Source organism: Lacerta agilis, chromosome 4 (genome assembly GCF_009819535.1).
Source record: "Lacerta agilis isolate rLacAgi1 chromosome 4, rLacAgi1.pri, whole genome shotgun sequence".
NCBI classification, from domain to species: domain Eukaryota; kingdom Metazoa; phylum Chordata; class Lepidosauria; order Squamata; family Lacertidae; genus Lacerta; species Lacerta agilis.
Genome location: NC_046315.1, coordinates 38,648,385 through 38,675,096, shown reverse-complemented (window position 1 = coordinate 38,675,096; position 26,712 = coordinate 38,648,385). Strand labels below are relative to the sequence as shown.

Here is a 26,712-nt window from a genome sequence, read left to right as displayed (position 1 = left end):
TGGATCATTAATAACCCATGTATTAAAGATTTTCCAAGCAGCTGAAAATTAACCCCCCCCCCCAGTGATTTTTTTTTAAAAAAAATTGTTAGCAGTTTACAGTAGAACCTTGGCTTACGTTACCCTTGGGTAACATAAACTTTGGGTTGCGAAAGTGGCAAACCAAGAAGTATTTTTCCAGGTTTTGCCACATGCGCAGAAGCGCTCTACGTGCCACGTCCATGCGCAGAACAGTCACCTCTGGTTGCGGAAACCTTGGGATCCGACCGGAGCTCCAGAACAGATCCCATCCACAACCGGAGATACCACTGTAGTTGCACTAGCAATGACAATGCTTGTAGCAAGGAATTTATATATTTTAAAAAATACATTCCAAAAGCAGGGAAAGTCTGATCCTTTCCTAACATGTGGGATGACTGCTTGTGTTAGCCATTAAGAGTGCAGAGCCATTTTAAAACAATAGAGATGGGGGCATGTCTATGCATTGGCCAAGAGATGTGCATGACAGTCGTATCAAACTCCATAAAGCACAAACAATAATGCACTGACAGGGGAATCAGCAGCTTTTGGTCTGAATATTGAGGAAACTAATGTTCTGATAATAGCAACAGTTATAATGGGTGTTATGTAGATCCTACACAACAAATAAGTAACAACTAGTGTCTTAAACTGCTCATCTAAAGGCTCTAGGTTCCTTTTCTTTTTTCTTGCATCACAGTGGCCTACTTAGTGAAAAGTGAAATAAAAGATATCCCTGTTTTCCTATATACTGGATAGTGTCAGTTCACAATAATTCAAATCGCAGCACATGAAAACTTGAATGGAGCGTGTATGTCAATTTGACAATATAACAGTTGTCCTGGAGTCCCCCGTCCTTTTCCATTGTACAGTGTCTCCGATGGGCAAATTGGAAAGGAGCTTATGAGTAGATATGCACTAAATGCATATGAGGAAACAAGTTAGATTTTGCCTCCACAAACTTGCTGCCTATGTTGTCTTGGAAAGCCACATGAGTTAAGGTGAAAGAGAAATATTTAATATTACAGTGGTGCCCCGCTAGACGAAAATAATTCGTCCCGCGAAAATTTTCGTCTAGCGGGGTTTTCGTCTTGCGGAGCGGCAATGGGAGCCGCGCTCCGCAAAACGAAAAAAAAAAAAAAAAAGACGAAATTTTTTCGTCTTGCGAGGCAGCCCCATAGACTTTTTCGTCTAGCGGGGCAGCCTCCCGCTAGACGAATGCTTTCGTCTAGCGAGTTTTTCGTCTAGCGAAGCATTCGTCTAGCGGGGTACCACTGTAATAGTCTTTTTTCCCCCTTCTCAAATGGAAATGCTCCTCTCTGGGCCACAGCTTCTTAAACCTCCGGAGACACTCTGGAAATGGGTGGCTGTACTGGGTAGTGCCTGTCTTCCTCTTCCTCCTCCTCGTCCTGAATCTCCTCTTCAGCAGGTCCCCGTATTTTTACATCGGGTGGTTGATCGCCATTTTCTGTCTCCCTAATAGTTTGGTGCAGAAGAAGGTGAATTTTCAGTTACCTGTATTTAATTTTAACTGATGACTCAATATTATAGGAAAGAGATGGGGAGTGCAAGCCTGTTGGTTCTCCTTGACCTCTCAGTGGCTTTTGACACTGTCAATTATGGCATCGTCCTGGAGGGGCCCAAGGAAGTGGGAGTTGAAGATACCATATTAGAGTTGTTCTGGTCCTACCTCCAGAATTGCTACCAGAAAGTAATACTAGGAAATTACTACTCGGCCCCATGGCTTTTGAGGTTTCATGAGTCTCCCTGTGGAGATCTGTGTGCTACCACCATCATGTTATGCTTTGCCCATGTATGTAAAAATAGTAATTCATGCACAAACCTGAAAGTGAGGAGTGAATTGGTTCTTGTTAACAACTTCAGAGACAGTTGTTTAATAGTTCAGTTTGGCAAAGAGGTGTCTCTGACCTACTGGGTAAATTTCCATTTGCTTAAGCTTTCCAGAGCCCCCTCACATATGTTGTTTGTTATGCATACTAAAAGGAGGAGTAGCACAATGTAAATGCTAGACACCTTAACATTAAGTCGTGCTACAAATCTATTTCTGAAGTCAATCTCAAAATATCCTTGTGGGTTTCCGAGCCAGCTTTATTTTATTTACTCTCACAATTGCCTAATCTCACAGGAATAACCTCCATTTGGAGAATTAATATGGTATAAATCTCCATTTGCAACATTTTCACAGCATAATTTCAAAAATGGTAATATAAAGTTGGGGCTTGCTATTATGAAGCAGGAATTCACGAAGAAATGGTAAAGCCACGTGCATTTAAACCTAATGGTTTATGTAGCTACCCTCAATGTTATAGTTGGTGGACCAAAAGAAAGTGTGTTTCAAACATCTCCCTGGTAGCAGGTAGGGATGGACATCTTGAACTGGTCCATTTTTCTTGCACATAAGTAGATCAGCAATTCCACTCCCATCTCAAGTATGTATGAATATTTAAAGGGGAAATCACACCCCTCCCCCAAAATCTGCACACTTTCAGCAGTTTGAAATTGCTTTGGAAGTATTTACCAAGGGGTCCAAGGCCTTTCCTCATTCTTTTGTTCAAACCACAGCTTTCCAAGCTGTGTGTTGCAACACATTACTGTGTCGGCTGCAGTGTGTAGATGTGTCACACAAACACTCCCCACACTCCTCCTGGGGCTGAAAGGGGTTAGTTCAACCTCCAGTTTGCTGGTAAAATGAATTACTGTGTCGCGAAATGATGCATGTCCAGAAAGTGCGTCACCAACTTGAAAAGTTTGGCAAGCTCTGGTTTAAACCATTTCTACCTGCTGCTAGCAGCTAGAAAGCTGAGCACTTGCTGTGCTTGTTGGGGAAATGTTGAGTACAAAGCTATTGGAAGTGGCAGTAACAGGGACATTGTAGGGGGGTGGAGAGAGACGGCTGCTCCATAGGTGCATATGTATTTTCTCCATGCTGCTTTCATTCCACCCCCACCTTCTAATGAAAGGCACTCACGTCATTTCATAGTCTTTGTCCTTCCCATTCCTGCAGCAACAACAGTAAGCCACAACAGCAATAATAATGATAACAGCAACAAGCCCACCAATGACTCCACCAAGTAGGGCAAAATTCATGGATGCTGTAAAAGAAAATACTAGCATTAGTCACCTCATAGTTGAGAAACAAAATCTCTTCCTTTGGGGAAGAGCTCTTACTACTGTTCTCCCTCTATCCTGAGGGTGGCTCTGGCTAAATATACCAGTAATATGACAAATGAGCAACTTGTGAATGACAAGCCAGGAAAGGGGCTCACCTAGGTTGGATTAGATGGTTTCTGTAGAACAGGATTAGGGAAACTGTGACCCTCTAGCTGCTGTTGGGGTCAAATGAATAAAACAGAGTTATGTGAAAATGATCACTCAAAATTCCACACACCCCAAGGAAAATTATCTAACACTTTCTCAGTGGTTCGCTATGGCAGTAGGGTAGTTTACTACTTAATGGGGGGGGGGTCAGCACGTTGGAAATGGCAGCTGTCACCAAGAACAATAATGGGGGAGAATAGTCAGAAAAAAATGCAGGGGGGGGGCTTTTCTAGGGGGTGACAGAAATTTTTAAAGAATTTTTTTTCTCAGAAAAAGGACTGCTCTAGTTAAAAGCAGAATAAAAAGGAAGGAACTTGCCTTTCATCTAATAAACATGCTGATAAAATGGCACTGATAGAGAAAGCCGGTCTTTTTTAAAAAATCATTTTTTAATTCCCTGAAATTAATTTTTTCTTAAATTCTATTGTATTAATATTTGAATAATTTAAAATAGGTAGGAAGATGCAAGTTAAAAGTTCGCTTTAAAAGAAACACGGCTAAAATGTCACTTGGTTAGAAAAGTGATAAATAATAAAGGAGGTGTGTGAGGTATAGATGAATGACAACAGACTTGCTTGATCCATATGCTATTACACACATCAAAACCAGGCCTCTTAGGGAAAATAGCTGAGTTTTTGTGATCTACCAATGTGCTGTTTTGGCTTGTTTTCAAAAAGAGGAAGAACCTACAGGAAATAGGGGAATGATTTGATGGTGCCATGTAGATACTCCCTAAAAAGTGAGCAAACGAAGCATGGCTATTAGATAGCAAATACCTACCTGTAGGGTGGAAACACACTCGGAGCCATACGTCATCACAAAGCCTTGGGCTTATTCTCGACAGCAGCCACATCTAAGCTTTGCAACTAAGCAAAGTGAGACTAGTTCTTAAAATGGGATGTGGGGTTTTTTAGGGATTTAAATGCTTTGCCCATCAGACTACAATAACCATGCTTTCTTTCCCCCCTATCATTGCATATTACAATCTTACGTGGTGTGACATTAACAGTGATGTTGCATAAACTCTCTCCAGCAGAGTTTTTGGAAAGGCAGATATAGTAGCCAGTGGTGTCTGTAGAGATGTTCTTCAGCATAAGCACTCCTGATGCAAAAGAGAAGATGCAAAGAGTCATCATTATTTAGCAAGTGCAAATAGAATCAGTGTCTTCAGCCATATTGCGGTTTTAAATCCACCTTACGTGAGGAGTCTTACAGACCCTGGATGATGGTTTCATAGTGACCAGAGCATTGCCCAGGAGCCTCAGCTCTGGAAAGGATCGATTGCAGAGAAGATGCAGGCAAGCCACACGTGTGGTTTTGCTTACTGCATTTGTCACCATGTGTTCCCAAATGCAGTCCCTTATTCTGTTTTAGCAGACCAGTCAGTACAGGCGGTCATTGCTCCAATTTTATTCCTCCAACAATCCATGAGATGGGTTAAAATGAAAGAGATTGACTGACTCACTATTGAAGAGGAATTAGAATCCAGTTTGGTGCACAATGCTGGCTTTCTGATAATGCCTGTGACTGAGTTAGCAGTTCCACATTTCACACCACATAGAAACTAGGTGGTTTGTCGGAACAACATGAAACCCCGTTTGTTCCGTGCTTTCATGTGACTGTACCACAATTTTCAATGTTTTATGTACTTTTCCCATGCAATTTGCATTAATCCTAACATGGATACAGATACCGTGTTTCTCCTAAAATAAGACACCGTCTTATATATTTTTTTGCTCAACAAAACACAGTATGGCTTATTTTCAGGGGATGCCTTATTTTAACCACGTTGCATCGGTACGCTGCATAGCCACGCCTCCCCAGGCTGTTTTAATGGGAGGTACCACATCACTATGGCTTATTTTCGGGGTATGACTTATTTTGGGGGAACGGCTTATATTTCGCAAATGCATAGAAATCCTGCTATGGCTTATTTTATGGCTATGTCTTATTTTAGGAGAAACAGGGTACATTAAAGAATATGCCAGGCCTATCCTCTGCCCTCCATTACGGGCTCCAATTGCAGCAATAACTTGACTCCGCTCTTTAAGTTGCACTTTTCTGATCTTTCTTTGTAGATTTCTTGACTGACAATTTAATATATAAAAATATGGACCAGAGCTAAATCTTGATTCTGAAGCAAAATGAGAAGAAAACAATAAACTAACCAATACCCCTAGAGATGGGGATTATGTCAGTATTTACAGTGCCTGACTGGGATCCTATTTTCTGGTGTAGTGATGCCACCTATGGGCAAAACTGGTGAACGAGCACATTTTGCACACATTTTCTTTGCAAATGATTTTGAGCTATTTTAAGGGCTTACTTAGACAATCAAAAGGTAGCATGTTTTTTGGGGGTGCAATCTGCATCCACAAAGGCTAGCTGAAGAACTATTGAGGAAAAATATGTAGGCTACCTAAAGCAGAGTACAGAATGAGATCAACAAAGCTTTTAAAAATATCAAAGGCAGCTAAATTACATATATATATATATATATAATCTCCAGCAAGATGCCTAAAATGCCAATAGACTGTGAATTCCAAAGCAGTGGTTTCACCACACTACCATCACCTCCCCATAAATGCACAACAAACATTACATGGTACACATAAAAGTGTCAGCAGTTGAGTAGGCCCGCATGGGCAAGGTGACCCCTCAACCAAACTGGTCGCTGGCTGTTATGGGCTTTATGTACTAATTGGGAAATTTTGAACTTGACCAAGTTACAAACAAGTAGACTGTGTAGATCTTTGAGGAATAGTATTACATGAGAACAAGATCTCGCTTCTGGTCCCCAATCATAGAGCCACACCCTGCACCAACAACAGTTTCCCAATCAGGAGCAAGCGAAGCCTTACGTAGTGTGTTGCAGTAATCCAGTCTTGAAGTTACCAATACCTGGACTACTGTGGCCAGGCCATCCCAATCATGGAACAGGCAGCTGTCATATTTTAATTGAATTACAATTGTTCAATTGTTTAGTAGGTTTTAGCTTTATTTACAATTTTATTTGCACACCACTTGGCTCTTTAAGTGGTTCAAAAATCATCTAAATAAATAAATAAATACCAGCTAAAGATGGTAAAATGCACCCCTTGCTCCCAAGACCACTAAACCTCCAGGGACAAACCTGGATCCAGGAACATGCCTAGCCTTGCTCCTTCAGAAGAAATGCAGCCCTCTTCAGAGCAGGCAGTTGGCCAGTTTCTCATGCACCAGAACCATGGGTCCATAGGGCCTCACATGAATGCAAAGGAAGCAAGGTCATGCTCCCCTTGTCCCATTCTTGATGATGATCATCCATCAGGCTGACCAAGGCTGATTCAGTTCCGTGGCCAGGTCTGAACTCGGACTGGAACTCTATAATCTGCACCATTCAAGAATGACTGTAGGTGCCCTACCATAACCCTCTCAGCCACATTTCCTAAAAAGTGGGCATTGGCAAACTGGTCAGTAGTTAGTCCAAAGCAACAGATGGGGACAAGGCTTCATTATGAGTAGCTGCAAGAACCACCCCCTCAAGCAATGAAGCATTAACCATGTTCCCGACCCAACAAGTCTGCTACATTTAATAAACCAAGAGGGACAGAGATCAAGGGGGAACAAGAGGGTAGCAAGTATGCTGCTGGCATCATTAGGCTGCATAAATTTCAAGTTATCTCACAGCAACTCAAAGGGTAGTGGCATTGGACACTTCAGCCAGCACTACATTGGCGCTGGAATCGGCATCCCAACAGGAGATGGTTAGGTTTGTGCAATGCTGTTCAACATCAAATGCAAACAAATGTTTGTGGTTTCACGTTAAGAAAACAGTAAGATATGCAAAGTGCAGTGTCGTCCTCTATTTCAATAGTGATATAATCTGTTCCAAGACAGATGGGTGTGCTGCAACCTCCCACGTACCCAGCCTAACACATGTAGGCTTAAAAAGTCTGGATCTCTTAATTGCTATACAGGAAACCTGGTTGTGTCAGTGCCACATGGGAGAGCTTGGAACAGGCGCATCAGAGAACTGGAGAGGCCAGAGCATGATAGAGTCCTCCTTACCATCACTTGGCAGCAGGAGGAGAGAGAAGCAACTAGATTACCCATTAATTACAAGCCCCACTGTGTAATGGCCTCATGGTGAACAATTGTCTGTGTTCACCCTACATTAATTAATGTATGTTTTCAAAGTAATGATTTTAATCATTGTGAGAGAAGAACCAGGCAGTGAGTGATTCTGGATTCATTGCAACTGAGCTAAGCACTAATTTTCAAGGTCTGTTGGTAGAATTAGGGACCTGCCTCTTGCTGAAATGAAGGTCACAAGAGTGCCACTTTTGCCTTGTCGAATCCAGAATTTATTACAGTAAACTCCCAATTTATGTGGGGGTTACGTTCCAAGGCACCACACATTTAAGTGAAATTGTGTATATTTAAAGCACCATTGAAAAAGCCTGCAATTACCCCATTTCACCCCCACCCTGTTCCACTCCTTTTTGTGATGTTTTTGAGTCAATTCTGGGTTCAGTGCATGTGTGTGCAGTCGCACACATCAGATGTGCCTAAAATGGTTGCTGCCTGTAATCTGAATGAAATCAGGGATGAAGAAAATGGCAGAGATGACCAGCGAGAGAAGGAAAACATGAGAATGGACAAGGGAAGATCACATCTACACTGTGCTTGCTTGCTACATGACTAGATAACACTTTAAGGACTAAATTAAAATGATGGTTTTTAATTCCTATTTTTACATTAATAGACTTCAAAATATTTGCATGCATTTAAAAACTGAATACAGAAAATTGATTTTCACAAAGTACCGACATCTCGCTGCATACCTGGTGTTACTGTTCCTACGAGTGCTCGTTGTTTGTTTTCTGGATTGTAGCTTTGCCAGGAATATTCAGGTTTGGGGGATCCTTCGATAGAATTGCAGGTCAAGTTAATGTTTTGTCCGTATTCTGTGGTCCCTATAATTTTGCAGTCTGGCTTGGATGGAGGCACTAGATAGATAGGGGGAAAGAATAACCTGAGCAAATTCAGCAACATAAGAATGGAAACTGTTGTGTTGGGGAGAGCCTAAAACATGTTCGGTCTTCAGATCCCATCACCAGCAGTAATACATCTGACCTTCACAAACAACAGTGACCCGTTACAGTTTTATCCCAAAATCTGCACATCTTCACAATTTTCTTTAGGCACATAAGCTGACTGGGTGGGGGCAATAGGTTAGCACAGGAGTCAGCAACCTTTTTCAGCTGTGGGCCGGTCCACTGTCCCTCAGACCATGTGGTGGGCCAGACTATTTTTGGGAGGGGGGGAGATGAACAAATTCCTATGCCCCACAAATAACCCAGAGATGCATTTTAAATAAAAGCACACATTCTACTCATGTAAAAACACCAGGCAGGTCCCACAAATAAACCAGAGGTGCATTTTAAATGAAAGGACACATTCTACTCATGCAAAAACACGCTGATTCCCGGACCATCCGTGGGCCAGATTGAGAAGGCAATTGGGCCGCATCTGGCCTGCAGGCCTTAGGTTGCCTAACCCTGGCTTTGCAGAAGTGCACATGCTCTGTAGAAGGTATCAAGTTCATACCTCAACTACTCCAATTTAAGGATCAGTAGCAAGTCATGGGGAATATTAAAATTATTATTTATTGAATTTATACTGTGCCCTTCATCCAGTGATCACGGGTCATTTTGCAACAAGATGAAATTTGACATTTGAATTCCTGGAGAACTGCTGCCAGAACATGGGGGTAGTGTTATCTGCTATAAAATAACTTCCTAACTTCCTCACTTCTTCATATTTCCATTGAGTAAAAACTTGGTTAAAATATATGTCTGTCATCACCATTCTCTCCATTAGTACAGTGGAACCTCGGTTTTCGAACATAATCTGTTCCGGAAGACTGTTTGACTTCCGAAACATTTGAAAACCGACAACACAATACATAAGCCTCAATATAATAGGGAAACTCAAAACAGAAGCCGTGTGGCATGTTCGGCTTCCGAAAATCGTTCGAAAACCAAAGCTGTTACTTTTGGGTTTTCGACATTCGAAAGCCGAAACGTTCAACTTCTGAGACGATCAAAAACCAAAGTTCCACTGTCATGAATACCAACAGTGTTATTTTTATAGAAAAAGAGGTGCCAGAACTCCCCCTTGTTCCCTTACAATGGCAATGGTACCCACCTGAGAGGTGCCAGAACTGAGTTCTGGTGAGTTCCAGATGGGGAAAAAAAGCTGTGTGAGTACCATGTCTCTCTGCCCACCTAACAGTTTGAAAGCACATCAAAGTGCAAGTAGATAAATAGGTGCTGCTCCAGCGGGAAGGTAAACGGCGTTTCTGTGCGCTGCTCTGGTTCGCCAGAAGCGGCTTAGTCATGCTGGCCACATGACCCGGAAGCTGTACGCCGGCTCCCTCAGCCAGTAACATGAGATGAGTGCCGCAACCCCAGAGTCGGACACGACTGGACCTAATGGTCAGGGGACCCTTTACCTTTTACCATGTCTCTAAGATCATCTATGGCAGGTATCTTCAACCTTTTCAGACCTAGGATCCATTTTTAACCCAAACATGCATTTGGGGACCCATTTCTTTAGCCTTTTACCATATATTTGCATGGTGGCAGTGCTCCTACCATGACTCACCTTGGATTAGGCTACAGTCCACTAGTGGGTCCTGATCTACCAGCTGAAGACCAGTGATCTATGGCACAAACACTACATGATAGCATCATCTAGAACAAATGTGCATGGCTGCCTTATGTTGCAGTGGAGCACAGTTTTAGCAATCCAAGTACTCCCTGATCATTGCAAGCAGCACTTCCTGCTTGCTGTGAGCTGCTACTGAACTAAGGTGTGAGACTGGTATGTATACAAAGGGCATAATGCCTTACCAAGGACCAAAAGTTCCATTCTTGATTGTCTCGAGGGAAGATCAGCACGAATACGGACTGAGCATTCATAGGTACCATTGTCATTCAAGGTCGCTTGACTGAGGATGATGCCAATGTCACGATTATTTGTATTGCCAGAAAAGTTCACCCGACCTTTATAAGCATCGGTAATCCATATTCCACCATCATGAAGATACTGGTTAATAATTTCTACCTAACAATGACAGAAGAGTCAATTTAAAAGACTTAATTATTGTGACAAATCTTTTGTTTGTCACTATAGTATTTCTAACCATAAAATGAACAAACAAAACACAAGAAGACCCAACCTATCCCTGTCTCCTGAATTGTCTCATTGCTGAGGCAATTCAGTAGTAAAAAAATAATAATCAAAAAATGCATTATAGTAGGGGAAGAAATCACTTTTGCATGCAGAAATTAAATCTTTCTCTCTCTCTGAAGCCAGAAGCCTCAGGTTTTTTTTTACTTCCATGTTCTCTCACCGGGCGCAACAATGGGAACCCGTAGGGGCAAATAAGGCTCCATAACGTGGTGCGTTGGCCGGGAACCCTTCGCTGTTCCCCGGGATTGAGAAAACAGGGAGTCCGAGGCGTCGCTGCACAGCAGAAAAGGCTCTCCTGGTCTGGCGTTTGCTGGCCCCAAGCGCGCTTCCTGCCTGTTTGTGGGAAGGGACTGGCTCACCCCAGGGGGAGAGCCAAACTGCACCGTGGCGACGGGAGAAAGAGAAAGCGGCCGCAAGGGGGGAAGGGAAGTAAGATCTGCAGAGGACAGGTAAGCTCCACAGGGGGAGCAGCTTCCCAGGGAAGGGGAAGCGCAGGATGCGATCGATCTTGCAGCGGCCGTGTGCCGTAGAGGGCCGCCGCTAAAATCCGGTAGTGTGCAAGTGGATTTGCCACCGGAGCCTGGCCGTGAGCCATAGAGGGCCGCCAGGAGCCTGGCCGTGAGCCGTAGAGGGCCGCCAGGAAGGAGCCAGCAGAGAGCAAAAGAGTGCCGTTGGCTGTGGGGAAAAGAAGGGGGGTGCCCTCTCGGAGGAGAGAGAAGGGGGTTAAGAATTTTTCAGAGAGAGAAGGGGGTTAAGAATTTTTCTGTGATTTTACTCTGTGTATGGGAATGGTATGGGGACGCTCCAGTGGATGTATTGAGTGAATGAGACGCAGGAACTCAGTGTCCCTAGCGAAGCGGAGAGTGTGTGCATGAAAAAGTCTGGTTAGGTGGAAGGAGTGTCCCAGGTTGAACCTGAGCTTGCTGAGATGGGGAATTGGAATTTTTGTTGCTGTGTAAAAATTTATGACTTGTAATAATTTTATGATTTTTCCTTCACTATGTGTGTGTTGTATGAGATCTGTGTTTGCAGTGATTGTGCAGTGTGATTTTTGTGAGTTTGTCTGTATCTGTAGTGCCTGTGTGTGTGTGTGTGTGTTGGTCCCTGCTTGAGGCTTGCATTCATTCTGGAAAGGTGGGGCAGAAAGCAGCCCTAAAATGTGTGTTCCCAAACTCTGTGTTCCCAAAATTGTTTCATTTCTTGCTGCATTGCCAATGAAGTCTGGGAAGTCTGTTTTTTTTCTTGTATATGTGGCTGCACAATTTGTATTTGTTGTTTTGTTTTGTTGTCCCTTCAAGGAATCTGTTTGAACCCCAGGGTTTGGTGAGTGTGTTTTGGAAATTGTTTGTGTGCCAAGGTATGTCCCTTCAATAGAATGGGCTGTAAAAGTATTTCTCTGCAATGTTAAGGTGAATGTAAAAGTGTGTCTGAAGCATTGAAAGGAGGGCTGCTCTTGCAATCAGGAATGTTTGTTAGTTTGTTTTTAAAGCTGGTACAGTCTTATTTTGTTTCTTAATTGACCTTTGGTAAAGCAATGAGAGTGGGGAGATGGACAGAAACAGAGAGAAGCCTTAGTTTAAACAGCAAGGATTTTTCTCTTTGCAGCAGTGAATCTTGCAAAGGAAGGAAATTTGCCTCCCACAAAGGGGGGGAAAGGTGATTATGTCTTTAGAAAAGAGAAGATTATGTCTTCTGAACAGTTTGATTGTTTCCAACAGAAGTTGATTAGAGAGAAAAAGTTTTATTTTATATCCCAGGTTTTAAGTTTTTCAGGGAAGGTTTTGAAACAGAAGAAATGGCTTCTTGGCAGAAAGTTATTTGGGAATGTAGATGTAGGTTTGTGGGATGTAGAATGAAGGAGAAGAGAATGTTGAAGTAGAATGGGAAGGGGCTCATGGTTAGCAACTGACAGTGTAGCCCTGACAGTGTAAGTTAGGATTTGGAGTAAGTTTGAACCTCAGGAGGAAAAGGGGGCAGAAATTTTGGAATGATTGGAAGAAAAATTGATGATAAAGTGAAGGTATACATATCACAGAATCATAGAATCATAGAGTTGGAAGGGACCCCAAGGGTCATCTAGTCCAACCCCCTGCCCAGCAGGAAACAATATTGAAGGCAATACACCACCCTCCATGCCAAGGTTGCAGAGCACATCTAGGGGGGTGAATCCATTGTCCAAACCATGGAGAGGACCGCCAGGTTGTTGCCATGGAAGCGAGAGACAATGAGAGAGGCCTGAAGATGGCTCTGCTTCAGAGGTGGTAGATATATAGTAAGCCCTTCAAAGATTGTTTTAAAAAAGACAGGAGCTTTTCCCTATTGCCCTGTCCATAATTCGTTGTTACCTAAAAGAAACCTGAAAATTGTCACTATTTGAATGAGCACATCAAGGGTTCAACTCCATTGTCCTAATGAAACACCGTTGTGAGGAGTTAGCAATTTTGCTAAGCTGGCCGCCATGTGTGAGATGATGAGAGTGACCAATCGATGGCTCTGAAGCGAGATAAATAGGCCAAGTTCTATTCTGTCTGACAACCCAACTCTGTCAGAATTTGTTCCCTACTGCCCTGTTTCCACCTTAAGTCCTCCTGAGGGTCAAAAATAGGTTGGTGGTGGTAAGTTAATTCTTGGACACAAGGTCCTGATAGGCTTGGTGAGGTGGTAAGTAGAAAATTAGGTACTGAGGATCAATGGCTGGTGCTTGTTTGCAGGAAACAGAAGAGGAGGGAAAGTTAGTCTCTGATATGGCTGTTGGAACTGGTAATATAATTGGGATGGAGAAATGGAACATTAGAAAAGAGAAGACAGTAAGGAGAAAATAGCTATACCCAAACACCCTAGATCATTTGTACAATGTTATATTGGAAAAGATTAGTTGCTATGTAAAAGTTTCTTAAAAGGAGAATGTTCTGAAGGATGTCAAGATAGTAAGAATTGCAATAGCTCTAGTAGTGTGTTTGAAAGTGATGTTGGAGAAATGGATTTTATTTGGGGGGGAAATTGTATCTTTCTGTTCCCTGACATTAGCAGAGTTTTATGCTAAATTGGTCTGAAATTGTGGTGATGCTAATGATGATAGTGTGTATGATTGTATTGTGTATTTGTTTATATTTGTGTGTATTCTAAGTTTAGAGTGTTTGCATGAATTGGAAAAATGAACTGAATTATTATTCTGGGCCAAAGAAGTAGACCAAGGAGCTATGGGATAATTATTGCGGAAGAATATTGTATTTCGAGGAGATAGTGATCTGGCATGGTCAGTAATATCTTGTGAGTGTATGGGAGGCTGTCCTTATTTGATTGGGTTATTCTAGCTTGCCTCCAACAGGGAGGAGGACTGAGGTGTGATCAATATCGATACCTGTGAGGTTAATCTGTGAGGCAAAAGAAAGGCTGGAGGGGCCCAAGACACCACCCTCCAAGGGCAGATATAATCTCTGTAACTATCTCCTATTCTTTTAGCAGGTGCCCTAATGCCATGTAGCTTTGCTATGCTAGTTTTATCCCTATGCAGAGACTCTGAAACCTAAGTGGCATAGATCCTACAGTCTTTATGACAACACTGCCAGTGGTGAAAGTGGCTGGTGTCCGCCTCCTCATGTAGAGACAGGACCTGCCACAATGTGCTGAAACATCCCTTGAAGCTGAAGATCCAGGGAAGCAACAAAGGCCAAGAAGCAACAAACCTGCTGCCAATGCACAGGGGAGGGGCCATTGACCCTGTGCACGCCAATAGAAGAAAGGGAAGGAAAAGAACACTGAATGGGAGGACTGAATGATCATATTGCCTTAATTTGTGTTGACCAGTTACCAGATAATGTGACCAGTTGAACAGTTTCTGTAATTAGTGTTAGGAATATTCGAAGTAAAAGATCCTTAGTTGTATTTGTTGTATCTGTTGGTATTGTATCCCCCATTGTTATTTTGCTACTATGCCTTTGTATTTTCTGTTTAATGCAATGCATGCATATGGTGATTTATAAAGTTGTGTCATGGATTCTTCAGCTCATTGCCCTTGCTAGAGAATATCAGTCATTTCCCAGGGACGCGCTGGAGAAAGAATTCCAGCGGTCCGAAGAAGAGGAGGGAATGGAAGGAGTTAATTAGCTAACCTATATATATTTACCTGAATGTATTGTTAGTCCAGTGAATGTATTAAGTATAAAAGTGCCCCTGTTAAGCTTTTCTGTATGAAACTGCTCTGTAAAGCTGTGAACTTTGATCTGCATTGTACTTCTCTCTGGCAAGCTTTGCCTTACTAAGTGTCTGGAGATAAGAACAGTAGACCTTACGCAGAGAGTACTGTAGCTGTCCTTCATTGAGAGGAACTGTTGTCTAGGTCAAGAGATAGGATGGCCTTGCTGGAGTGCGCATGAACCAACTCTGGCTAAATGTCATTTGCCTTATATGTACAACAGGAAATGTTCCTTATATGGACAAGAGGAAGTTTTCCGAAGGTGGGGGGAATGAGTTGGAAAACTGTATAAGAACTGCTGGTAAACTGACTAACTTTTGTACTTGCTTGGCTATCTAAACACCCAGGTACCTCTGCATGCAGAAATTAAATCTTTCTCTCTCTCTGAAGCCAGAAGCCTCAGGTTTTTTTTTACTTCCATGTTCTCTCACCGGGCGCAACAATGGGAACCCGTAGGGGCAAATAAGGCTCCAGTACCTTGGTTTGCAACCATTTTGGATTACAACCACGTCAAACCCGGAAGTGCATGTCCCTTTTTTTGGATTACAGCCCTTTTTTTTTTTTGAGGCCCCATTGGCGAAAGCACGCCTTGGGTTACAACCCGTTTTGACTTACAATTGGACCTCTGGAACGGATTATGGTTGTAAACCAAGGTACCACTGTAGTAGGCAATGCTCCCAGTGCACAATATTCTTATTCAATGAGACTTGCCTCCATGTAGCCGTGCACAGACCTGGGGTACTGGACATTTAGTTGGGAGTTAACCTCGCTGAACACAGACAGACTTGCTTTTGAACCATCTGAACCAGTACTGCTCATCCAGCTCACATTGAATTAAACTGGATAGGCCCTAGGGGATATGTGCCCCCATCTGGAACCACCAGTTGCTATGCATGACTAACTGCCTCTGTCAAGTGCTGGATCGAAGCCAAAGTGACAGCCTGATGTTATGTGTCACAAGACTAAAGATCTGGAATTAAAACAAAATTCAGGCTACCATCTGGCCCCATCCTCTTGCAGCCCAAGACCAAGGGAACCCTTGAAAGGTTGCTCACTGACAGAGGTCAAAGAGGCTCCTCTGGTGTTTTGGCACACCTGTTTCTTCACAGAGTGCCATTTTCTCCCAGACACTCATGCATATCATATGCCTTGCACCATGGCTGCCCACCTCATTTGGCATTTTCATCCAGGCAACAACATCCCCGTCAGCTGGATTAACAACAGAGCTTTCGTAGGTACATGGTAGAGTGATATTTTCTCCTTTTTTCACTTGCACATGCTTCTGAGGTGTGTTTACGGAGAGGGCGTGAACAGCTGCCACAACTAAAAAGAGAAAGAGAGGTCAGAAGGTCCACTGTTATCTTTGTCGGTTTGACTGGAAAGCCAGCATGCATAAGTTAGGACGCCCTGCTAAGATATCACACACATCTGCATTGTGTCTGATATTGTTTCTGCCTTCTGTAAGAAACTCGCTTTATCGCCTGCTCTAGGACAGGGTTGGAGAAACTTTTTCCAACCCAAAGGCTGCATCCCCTTAAGACATAGGTAGGTAGGGCAATCAATGTGACCTTTGTACAGTAGGTTACCTTCCAGCTGCATGAAAACCAGAGCTTTCTATGTCCACACCCACATTCCTCCATCCGGGCAAGCAAGAAGCATTAGTTCTTTCCAGGATTAATAGACTACAGATGATCACAAAGTGGTTTGCAGGACAATCAGTAAAACAATTACTAAAATAATAGTAGTCTGTGCATATCAGATCAGTTTATACAGTAAAACGTAACACGGGGTGAGAAAGGATCTGGCAGAGCATCTGCGACTTCATATCTTATTTGTCCTGCCCCCCCCCCGGCTTCCATGAGGCTGAGTTCAATGACTCATTCGGGGATGTAGAAGGAAGTATCTACAAGGGGACAAGGTCCTTTGAACGTTAAGTTTTTATTGTCACCACACCCAGCTGACACATAAAGCAGTTCCACTTTTTTTGTCTGCATCTGCAGCTAGTACGAAAAGGGATGGCAGGTGGGGGGTTCCATCCATTGTCCCCCCATAATTCAGTTTGCACACAAAACCTATTGACGGTAAGAGCAGCTTGACAACACAACCAATTGTCAAGGGCAGAGTGGACTACCTCCCTGAAGGTCTTGAAACACATGCTTAACCACCACGTACCTCTGAATTTTCTGCAACGAGTAAGTGATTAAGCTAGATGACCCATAAGGCTCCCTACAACTCTATGATTCTATTTGCATATTATCCTATATCTTACATCCCTGAGGCACCTGTCCAACTTCCTGTACAGTCCTTCTATCTGGAAAGAGCTAGCTTGCTGTTGGTGGCCAGGACTCTCAGATCTTCTCTCAGCTCTTGAGCAGCAGGGAGCAAAGAAACACCAACAGCAAGCTAGCCCACAAGGCTTTTGTTTCTTGCAGTGTACATTATTATGTTCTGAGGTAACTCAATTGTGCTGGAGAAACCGGTTCCTCCAGGGTGGGTTCATAATCGGGTCATAAGACCAGGATTCAGAGAGAAAGGCAGAAAAAGTGAGAGCGCCCAACCCTTTTAGAGAAACTGCAGAGAAATGTCTCACTCAGAAAATTCCACCCCCCGCACACTGAAATTTAAGTTGAGGGGAGTGTTTCTATAAAAATTCATATACGCCAAGAACCTATCAGAAAGCTGTATTTGTTCTGTAACCAAGGTAACCTGGGAACCCCATCTGATGGGGGATTTAGCTGAGCTAAAAAGAAGGGGCTCAGGGACTAAGGAATGACTCCCAGTGTTTTTATTTAAAGCACATTTAAAAGACACCCCCCAAAAAAGAATCCTGGGGAAATGTAGTTTACCCCTCACAGAACTACAATTCCAAATACCCTTAAATTACAGTTCCCAGAATTCTTTGGTTTAAATGTCTATGGCACTGGAATTTTCTCAAGTCTAGAGACCAGAAATTAAAACAAAACTAAGGCTACAATCCTGTGTTCACATACAGGAAGCCAGTCCCATAAAACACACTTAAACTAATTCCTTTGTGAGCAAACATACATACATTGTCACCCTAAGCCATTTTGCCACATGAAATAAGACAATCAGCCGCTGGCAACAGGGGCTGAAGCACGGTGGAAGCACTTGGCAAGGAGGCACACTCAGAGTGAGCTTGGACAGCCAGCAGGGGAGAGCCCAGCCCAGTTCCTCTCCAAATCTGCTGCCCGAGACAAGTGTCTAATGCAGGGGTAGGCAACCTAAGGCCCGTGGGCCAGATGCGGCCCAATCGCCTTCTCAATCCAGCCCATGGACAGTCTGGGAATCAGTGTGTTTTTACATGAGTAGAATGTGTCCTTTTATTTAAAATGCATCTTTGGGTTATTTGTGGGGCCTGCCTGCTGTTTTTACATGAGTAGAATGTGTGCTTTTATTAAAAATGCATCTCTGTGTTATTTGTGGGGCATAGGAATTCGTTCATTTCCCCCCCAAAATATAGTCTGGCCCACCACATGGTCTGAGGGACGGTGGACTAGTCCACGGCTGAGAAAGGTTGCTGACCCCTGGTCTAATGATAGGGCTGGCCCTGCTTCCATAGGATCCAAATCCCAATACAACACCGAGGATATGTAAATCATGGTGGGAGAGCCATAAGCAGTATGTGGAATCTGGGGAGTACCCGGTTTAAGGTAGCAGGTGATAAGAAAGGCCACTGCTAGAGACCCTGGGGAACTGCTGATGGCCCATCACAATTTTTTCTGGGATAGATGGACAAATATTCTGTCCTGGTTTACGGCCACTTCCAGTGTTTTTCCTGTGCTGTGAATAGGGATGTAGGAGAAATCAGATTCATTTCTCATTTAAAGGCAAGCTTATCTAATTCACACTTTCTGAATGCAAACCAAACACAGCATCTTTTTAAAAAGTAATGGGTACAAAAATGCATACACATACACACACATATATGTATGTATGTATATATATACATACACAGAGAGAGAGAGACAAATGCATATATTAGCGAAAATATAAAAATGAATTCTATTAGAAGAAATTGCTTTGCAACGAAGGGTATATATTAGGCAAAATTGCATAAAATGTGTGCAATTGGAGAAATTTAAACTAAATGCAGATGTGTTTTCTTGAGGACTTTAAAAAAAACAAACTTCAGACTGATGTGGAAATGTGGAGCACTGATTGCAAAAATGAAAAACTGAGAGAAACCAAAACTGACCAATTGCTAGGCATGAAGGCCTCACCTTCTGGTATCCCCCCCCCCAAGCATTCTGCTTGACTTGGGGTAGCTTATTTTCAGGGAGAGAGAAAAGCTTTCCTTGGCAGAGCCATGAAGGGCTAGCTTTAGACATCCATGGTTGCATTGGCAAAATATTAAAATGTTGTTGAGCTCTCCATCCTCAACTTGTCAGTAACTGAGAGCTTTCTGAGCTGCCTTCCCCCACTAAGCTCAGAATGCGAGTAGCTTAGGGCTCCAGCATGTAACTTGCATTCCTACCTGGCAACTGTGACACCCTCTCCAAAGGGCTATTTATTTAGCAGTGGGAATCTTTTTGGCACTTTATTTGTTCGCCATTCTTTTAGGCCACCCTTGATTAATTACATAGGAATTGCAGGGCAGTTTGCAGCATACATATAAAACAACGTAGTATATCAGATAACCACACGATTTTGGTTATCCTATCGAGATGGGAAAATGGAAAAAATCTATGGAAAACAGATTTAAAATTCACCGCGTGCTATCTGATAAAAGAAAACTTTATGAAAATGTACCTGACCTCAAGCAAATTAGCCAAAATAAATAAAAATAACAGTAATAAGTGTTGGAGATGTAAACAAAATGAAGGAACCTTATTCCACATGTGGTGGACATGTCCCCAAATGTAAAAATTTTGGGACATGATTTATGAAGAACTAAAGAAAATGCTAAAACATACATTTTTAAAGAAAGCTGAAGCTTTCCTATTAGGCATTTTAACGATAAGCATCCCAAATGAATATAAAAGAGTGTTTCTTTACGCGACAACAGCAGCTAGCAAAATACTGGAAAAGTGAGTTAATACCAACAAAAGATGAGTGGCAATTGAAGTTGTGTGAGTACCGGTACCTCAAACTAGCCAAAATGACAGAACTAATAAGAAACCACTCAGGCGACAAGGTAAAAAAGGAATGGGTTTGCTTCAAAAACTACTTGACTAAATATGGTTTCAAGAATAATACTTGGTTGTGCTTAGATTAATTTCACAGATATAATGGAAAAAATGATTTAAATAAAGGAATCAGAAAGAAAGTGACTGTAGAAATAAAAGTAGAAATATTAATGTAATTTATTTCTGGGAGCCTTTTGTATAGAATATTCAAATTATGGTTTGTATCCTTTGAACAATTGTGTGTGTGTGTTTAATTCTTTTTTCTCTTATTTGTATTTTTTCTTTTATTTTTCTCTTTTTTACTTTCCTTTTTGTGTATTCTGGTGTAACTTTTAATTTATTCTTTTCTCTAACTTTCAAAAATGCAATAAAAATTATATTTAAAAAACTAACAACATAGTATATCAGATAATACAACACAGTGGAATATTTAAACCAGGAAAAAAACAGGCAATTCAGAATATACTAGGAGCTGAAGGCACCCAGTGAGATTTATCCAGTGCCATTTTTCTAGAAAAAGAGGTGCTGGAACTCACCATGAACGCCTTGTTCTCTTATAATGGCAATGATCCCCACCTGAGAGGTGCCAGAACTCAGTTCCGTCAAATTCTGGCTGAAAAAAGTCCTGAATTTATCCAAAAGCCTAAGAGAACAAGTGTGTTTTAACCATCCATTGGAACTACACTAAAGTAGTGGGAGGTTATTCTAGTCAGGGTGCCACTACAGAGAAGGCCCTTACACATCACTTGGGAAGACAGGCGAACTAATATCAGTGTACTGGATGAAGCAAAGATCACCAGTGTTGAAGCAATTGATTATTCAACATCAACTTCGTTGGACTGGTCATGTGCAGATGCCTGATTATTGTCTTCCAAAGCAACTACTCTATTCCGAACTTAAAAATGGATAGCGTAATGCTGGTGGTCAACAAATCCACACCGTGATCAACTCCCGCCCGGGAACCAATGTCCCCACTGTAGAACGACATGTGGGTCCAGAATTGGCCTCCACAGTCACTTACGGACTCATTGTTAAAACTGTGTTTATGGAAGACAATCTTACTCGGCTACGAGTGATCGAAGAAGAAGAAGAAGAAGACCACACTGGAAGGAACAACAAGGAAGCAAAAGCCTACAAAAGCAGAGTCTTGCAGTAATAAGTCCAAGCAGTCATCACAAGTGCACTCAACAGTTTGGAGTGGCAACAGTGAAGTTGGCAGCCTTTAATGAAGTCATGCATTTGACATAGATGATGAGGTACCGGTCATTGCCAGAAGCAACTTTTGTTGAGGTGCTTTGGAAAGCCTGGGCTGCCCTGTGTTTTGTGAAACAGTTTTCTAATCAGATTTCTGTACCTAGTTTGCTTGGCAACAGGCAGGCAATGGGTTAATTTCCTAGGTGCCTTTTCTTTTATCTGTTCTGTTGCGCTGACATTCCCTGACTGGCTTGTAATCCAGTTTCAACATAGGAAGATCCTTGAGAACAAAGCATAATCGCTGCATTTTTCTCTGGGCTTTGACAACTCCCTGTTTTGTTCCATCCTGGCATGCTTCCTTCTGCATCCATTGTATTTCTTTCTCTTTTCTTCCTGTGATGTTCATCACATCACTAACTGTCAATGCTTTAAAAAAAAACACAACAACCCTCCGTTGAACAAGCAAGTTAAAAGAGGCTAAAAATATGAAATAAATCGGTTTTGGAAACTGATCAAATCGTTTTAAGACCAGCAAATGCAGAGACAGGACTTCAACAAAATTCCACAAATATGGGGGCTGGAGAGCAGAGGTGGGGGTGCCCTATACAATTAAAAGCTTAAAATATTAAATTTATTTTTATAAATTCCCATGGATGGGTCTAGGGCAGGCATAGGCAAACTCCGGCCCTCCAGATGTTTTGAGACTACCTTTCCCATCACCCCTGACCACTGGTCCTGTTAGCTAGGGATGATGGGAATTGTAGTTCCAAAACATATGGAGGGCTGGAGTTTGCCTATGCCTGGTCTAGGGATACCCAGGAAGCAGAGGACTGAAAAAGGCATTATAGACAAATAAAAGTAACGGCGCTCCAATATAATTCTTTTAAAAAGAAAAACAGCTTTTGGGAGGGGAGAGCAGGAAAGATGGGGTGCTTAACCCTTTCCCTGCCTGCTTTATCTCTACTACAAATCCTCCCCACATAGACTTCCTTATCCTGTCAGATGGGTGGGATACAATAAATAAAAAATATTATAACTATTATGTCTAGAACAGGGCTTCAGGTCATTTTTTTTTCTATTGAGGGTGACATTCCATTGGGGATATTCTTTTGGTCGCTACATGCTGGTGGGAGGTAAGAGGAGCCAAAAGGCGGGTGGTGAGAGACAAAAATGAGTAAAGTTTACTGCAGGATTGTATGGATCGTTTGCTCCCAGTGAGAAGCGGTCCAGAAAGCAAGAGTAGCTTCACCTGCAGCATTCAGAGAGCCCTGTGAAATGTGTGTGCCTGCTATAGTCTCCCCTATATGTCCCCTATATCTCCTTGCCCTTCCTATTTCTCTGTTCAAAATCCCCTCCTCCCAGAGCTGTTTTTCTTTTGAAAGAAGGTCTTCACAACTCTGTTAAATATGGTACCTTTGCACAAAATGCAAGTTTTTGACTATGATTGGGCAAGTGGAAGCATGCTCATACACGTTTGAGGATCAGCAGGATGATATGAGAGAGAGTGCTAGAAGTGTGTACCAGTCACAAACAGATGTCTTTCATGACAACTTTAAACAGAAACTTTGTACTAATTTAAATATTTTTTTCCTGTAATGCTAGAAGGAAATCCATCATCAAGAGAGAATTGATAGACAGTCAGAAATCATGTGCCAGGAATCCAGGGAGGCATGTCCGTTCAGGGCTGTTCTTTCTGCTCCCACTCTCCATCAGCTCTCTATCTGGCCCTTGGGATTCTCCCCAAACCATACCCCCCTTCCCAGCCACATCCCCTCTCATCAGACCACAACCCTTCTTTGTACCCTCCTTGAGTTCTCTCGTCTGGCTGAAACTGGGACAATTGATTATTGTTTGCCTGAATAAGCAAGAGCAGGTGTGTGGGAATGTGCATAGAAACTAGCCTACTGTACAAAGGTAACTTTCACATTTGCTGCAGTTACCACTTTGGCCTCTGCCTCTGCCCACCACTGGCCTGTGGCTCTGGGAAGACTGCCCAGAAGGAACTGTGATATTTGGGCTGAAAATAGTTCCCCACCCCTGGCATGGGACCTACAATGGAGGACCCTACAAAAGGCAGGGCCCTTGATCACACAGAGAATAGCCTGTATCATACACAGAAAGCTATTGCACGGGTGTCTGGAGAGGCAGAGGCAGCAGGTACGGTCCAACTTCTCCTCATTGTACACTGTTCATTGTACAGTTTCTGGGTGGATGGGGCCACGTTGCTGTTGTGTAAGCATATGAACTTTGCTTTGTTTGCTTACGACATTTTTATGCTGCCCTTCCTGCAAGGAGATCAGAGCAGCATGCATGAATTCCTGCCCTACATTTTGTTGCTTCAACAACACTATAAGGCAGGTTATGATGAGAAGGGTTGACTCGCCAAAGGTCAATTGGCATGCTTCAGGGGATTTATGCCAGCTAGCCCCTGTGTCAAACATCCAAACTGTGTAAGCTGCCTATTTGACTCTTTCAAATCATCAGTTCGACAGTTTTAGTATCAGAGTTCAATGAGTAGTTTTCAAAAGTTGCAACAGAATGCAGAAATACTTCAGCCATATCCTACCCCCACCCCAGTTGTTAAAAGTCAAACAGAAGGAAAATGTTTAAAAAATGAAAATGTGATTAAGTTTGGGGGAACGATGGTGTTTTACCACTTGATAGCTGATTATCACAAGTTTCTCACATTGAGGTTATGGTGTTTGCTCCAATTATCACTTAACTAAAGGGTTCATGATCTACTTCTGTCTTTCATTCTAGGTAAATCCACTCTTCGTGTCTTAAGAAGGTGCCCAACAGGCACAAATTCCACAGTTAACATGGAGTTCATTTATTATGAAAGGTGTACCTGAAGAATTCTAAATGATCACAGTTTCTCTGTAACTTACGTTGTACTGTATGTCTTCATCCACAGATGGTGAGGCAAGCATTTAAGCAAGAGTGCTCAAATATGCAAGCGCTCTGTTTGAATCAATGGAAGCAAAATCAATGCAAGCATATAACCTACCTTTGTTCTGCCCCCTCCCCTCCCCACCCATCTGAACCAATCCACAAAGCAAAAAACAACAACAAAAATCCTACTTGGGAAGGAGATGGTGGCAGGACCTCACTCCCATCCCTGTGACATGAGAAATATATTTTTCTACCAGGGGCCGTATATTCCAGGATCTTTGGGAGGAAAAGATGCCCCATGCATTGCTGCTAGCTAGTCCATTGCCTCTACTACAATCATCTCCCCTTTCCCCAAGATAAGGGTTTTTTCTGCCTTAGGGAAGAGGAATGGAGTATGTTTTCAGCAGTGGCAGGCATTCCCATCAACTTGATCTCCCCCTGCCCAGAGAACCTGGGACTTGGCTAGAGTTCCCAGAATCTTTGGAAGGAAATGATGCATTGCTTGATGTATGGCACATTTCTTCACACTGGGAACCTGGAACTTGACTCCAAGAGGACAAGAGATAGTGCATCAACAATTGATACATGGGACATCTTTTCCTATTAGGAATCCTGGGACTTGTAGTCAAGTTCTAGGTCCCAAATGAGAAAAGGTGCTCCGCAAATCATTGGTGCTCAATGCCTGCAACAATATCTCCACTTTCTTCACCTTTCCTAACACAGGTTGTCTTGCCTTGGGGAAGCAAGAGGTGATGAGAAAGGTGGGTCCTTGATGGAAAAGGTGACAAATGATGTGCTGAGATTCCTTGCCCCCTCCCACTGTGGACCGTCAGCTGCATTGATGGGAGTGCCACTTAATCCTCAAGGTAAAGGCTTGCACCCTGGGTAATTAAGATTAGCAGAGGGAAAGTTCTTGTAGTGTTCCAGTCAAGCACTGGAAAAAGCTGAGCACTTCTAGGGTGAGCCAGTTGGTTGCTCATCCCTAGTGAGGAGGGCCAGAATTCATCCCACAGTTAAATGCACTTTAGGTGCTCCTTGCCACACTTCCTATCATCTGAGTTTCGTCACCCCCTATGGCAGAACAAGTCTTTATGGGTTTCTCGTAAACATGAGGTCATTATGGGTTTCTCATAAACATGGGGTACATGTTTTTTGCATGGGAATAAAAGAAGATACTGTAGTGTATGCTATGTCCCCTCACTGCACAAACATCAGTAGCAGATTGCACAGAAAAGTGCTGTTCAGGTCATAGCCCAAGTCCCGCCAAGGTATCTAATCCTGAATGAAATGAGAATATGAAACACTGTCCCATCCATCACTTTTTCTTTTCTCTCTCTCTTTAATGCTGATCACTTTTGTGACAAATAGCCACACAAAGAGGTGTGAGCTTGCGTCCTTTATTACTGTGGATTCTTTTTAATCTATTCTACTAGGGATCAGGGAAGGGAGAAACAATGCATAGTGTAGTGGTTAAAAGAGTAGACTATGAGTCAGAAACCCAGCCCCTCCCCTCAAATCTCATCTCCATCATAAATCCGGTAGATATCCACCTGTGGCAAGCTAGAAATGGACCATAGTAGTGCAGCAAATGTACAACAAGGACATTGGCATCTCTGAATAAAGCATCTCATGTACTGATTTTGAAGCCTTAGAGATCCACTATGAATTAGAGCAATACAGTACTGGGCTAGGTGGACCAATGTCCTTACTCTGTATAAGGCAGCTTCATATGCTTAGGATTTCTCCACTTAACCTAAGTGGAGAGACTTCATTCATTTAAGAAAACCATTTCAGAATGTTCCTTTCCTCATGTCAATGCACTGCAAACAACTTAGGATAATTAAAATATTGGCAGAGCAATGTGCCAGGGTAGCCTTCCTGCTTCTGTGTTTCTTTTTTAATCTAATGCTAGATGAACAGTCTGGCATTGCTGTTGCATTCTGGTAGCCCACAACATTAAGGAAATAATTTAAATGAAACATTAAAAAGTCAACATTTATAAACTGGTATGGTCCTAGGTCCTGTGCTGCTTAACCCTGGAAATATCACAAAGGTACCCATAACACTGCTTCTTCATCCACATTCTACGCAGCTGTTGCAAAATACATAGAGGCGCCAATGGGGAAAAAATAACATTTTCTCAACAGCAACAAAGAATTGTATAAGTACAGGGTCAGTGCAGTATCCCAGTAACAGAAAGACTTTATGGGAGACACCGAAATCCTGCACAACAGATTGGTATTTACTATACATTTGTTGGACTGCAAGGCCTGAGATTTGTACAATGAAATATCCATGGGCACCAAATATCTACTGACAGAGTCACCCTTCTCCCTGTCCATCGCACTAGCATACCACTGGTAGGCAAAAAGTACTACCGGTACTCACCTGCACTGAGTATAAACCATGTTACTTCCTTGTTCGCCATTATGGTGTGCTTTTTCCCCTCACCCAAGCAAATATCCAGGTAACGAAAGATTAATCTGAAGTTTGAGGGAAGGACAACCTGCCTTCCTGTTGTAGCTTGGACTGTCTCCCCTCTTCTGTGCTGTTTGTGCTGTTTCTGCTTCCTTCCCCTTTCACCCTTGCTCACCTTCCCACCCCTTCAAACTAGGAGGGCAGGCTGTGTTCTTATCTTTTCCCTTTCAAGCTGAAGGAAACTACCCTGCCTGTTTAATTCACCCT

General features: G+C 42.6%; 1 protein-coding gene across 1 annotated transcript; it reads right to left on the bottom strand.

Annotated features, from left to right (window-relative positions):
- Positions 1-1,315: 1,315 nt before the first annotated feature.
- GPA33 (glycoprotein A33) lies at positions 1,316-26,712 on the bottom strand. Its single transcript, XM_033146781.1, has 7 exons — positions 26,416-26,712; positions 15,963-16,117; positions 10,257-10,470; positions 8,184-8,348; positions 4,349-4,459; positions 3,008-3,131; positions 1,316-1,494 (listed from the first exon to the last, which is right to left on the bottom strand). Exons 1-7 carry the CDS (start codon positions 26,453-26,455, stop codon positions 1,353-1,355), a joined length of 951 nt encoding a protein of 316 aa, XP_033002672.1. The 5' UTR covers positions 26,456-26,712; the 3' UTR covers positions 1,316-1,352.

Excerpts from the sequence above, each read along its gene's own strand:
- GPA33 (XM_033146781.1), bottom strand. The coding sequence starts at position 26,455 with ATGGCGAACAAGGAAGTAACATGGTTTATACTCAGTGCAG. Across the intron at positions 16,118-26,415 it reads ATGGTTTATACTCAGTGCAG|TTGTGGCAGCTGTTCACGCC; the intron begins GTGAGTACCGGT and ends TTCTCTTTTTAG. Across the intron at positions 1,495-3,007 it reads GACAAAGACTATGAAATGAC|GGAGACAGAAAATGGCGATC; the intron begins GTGAGTGCCTTT and ends CCAAACTATTAG.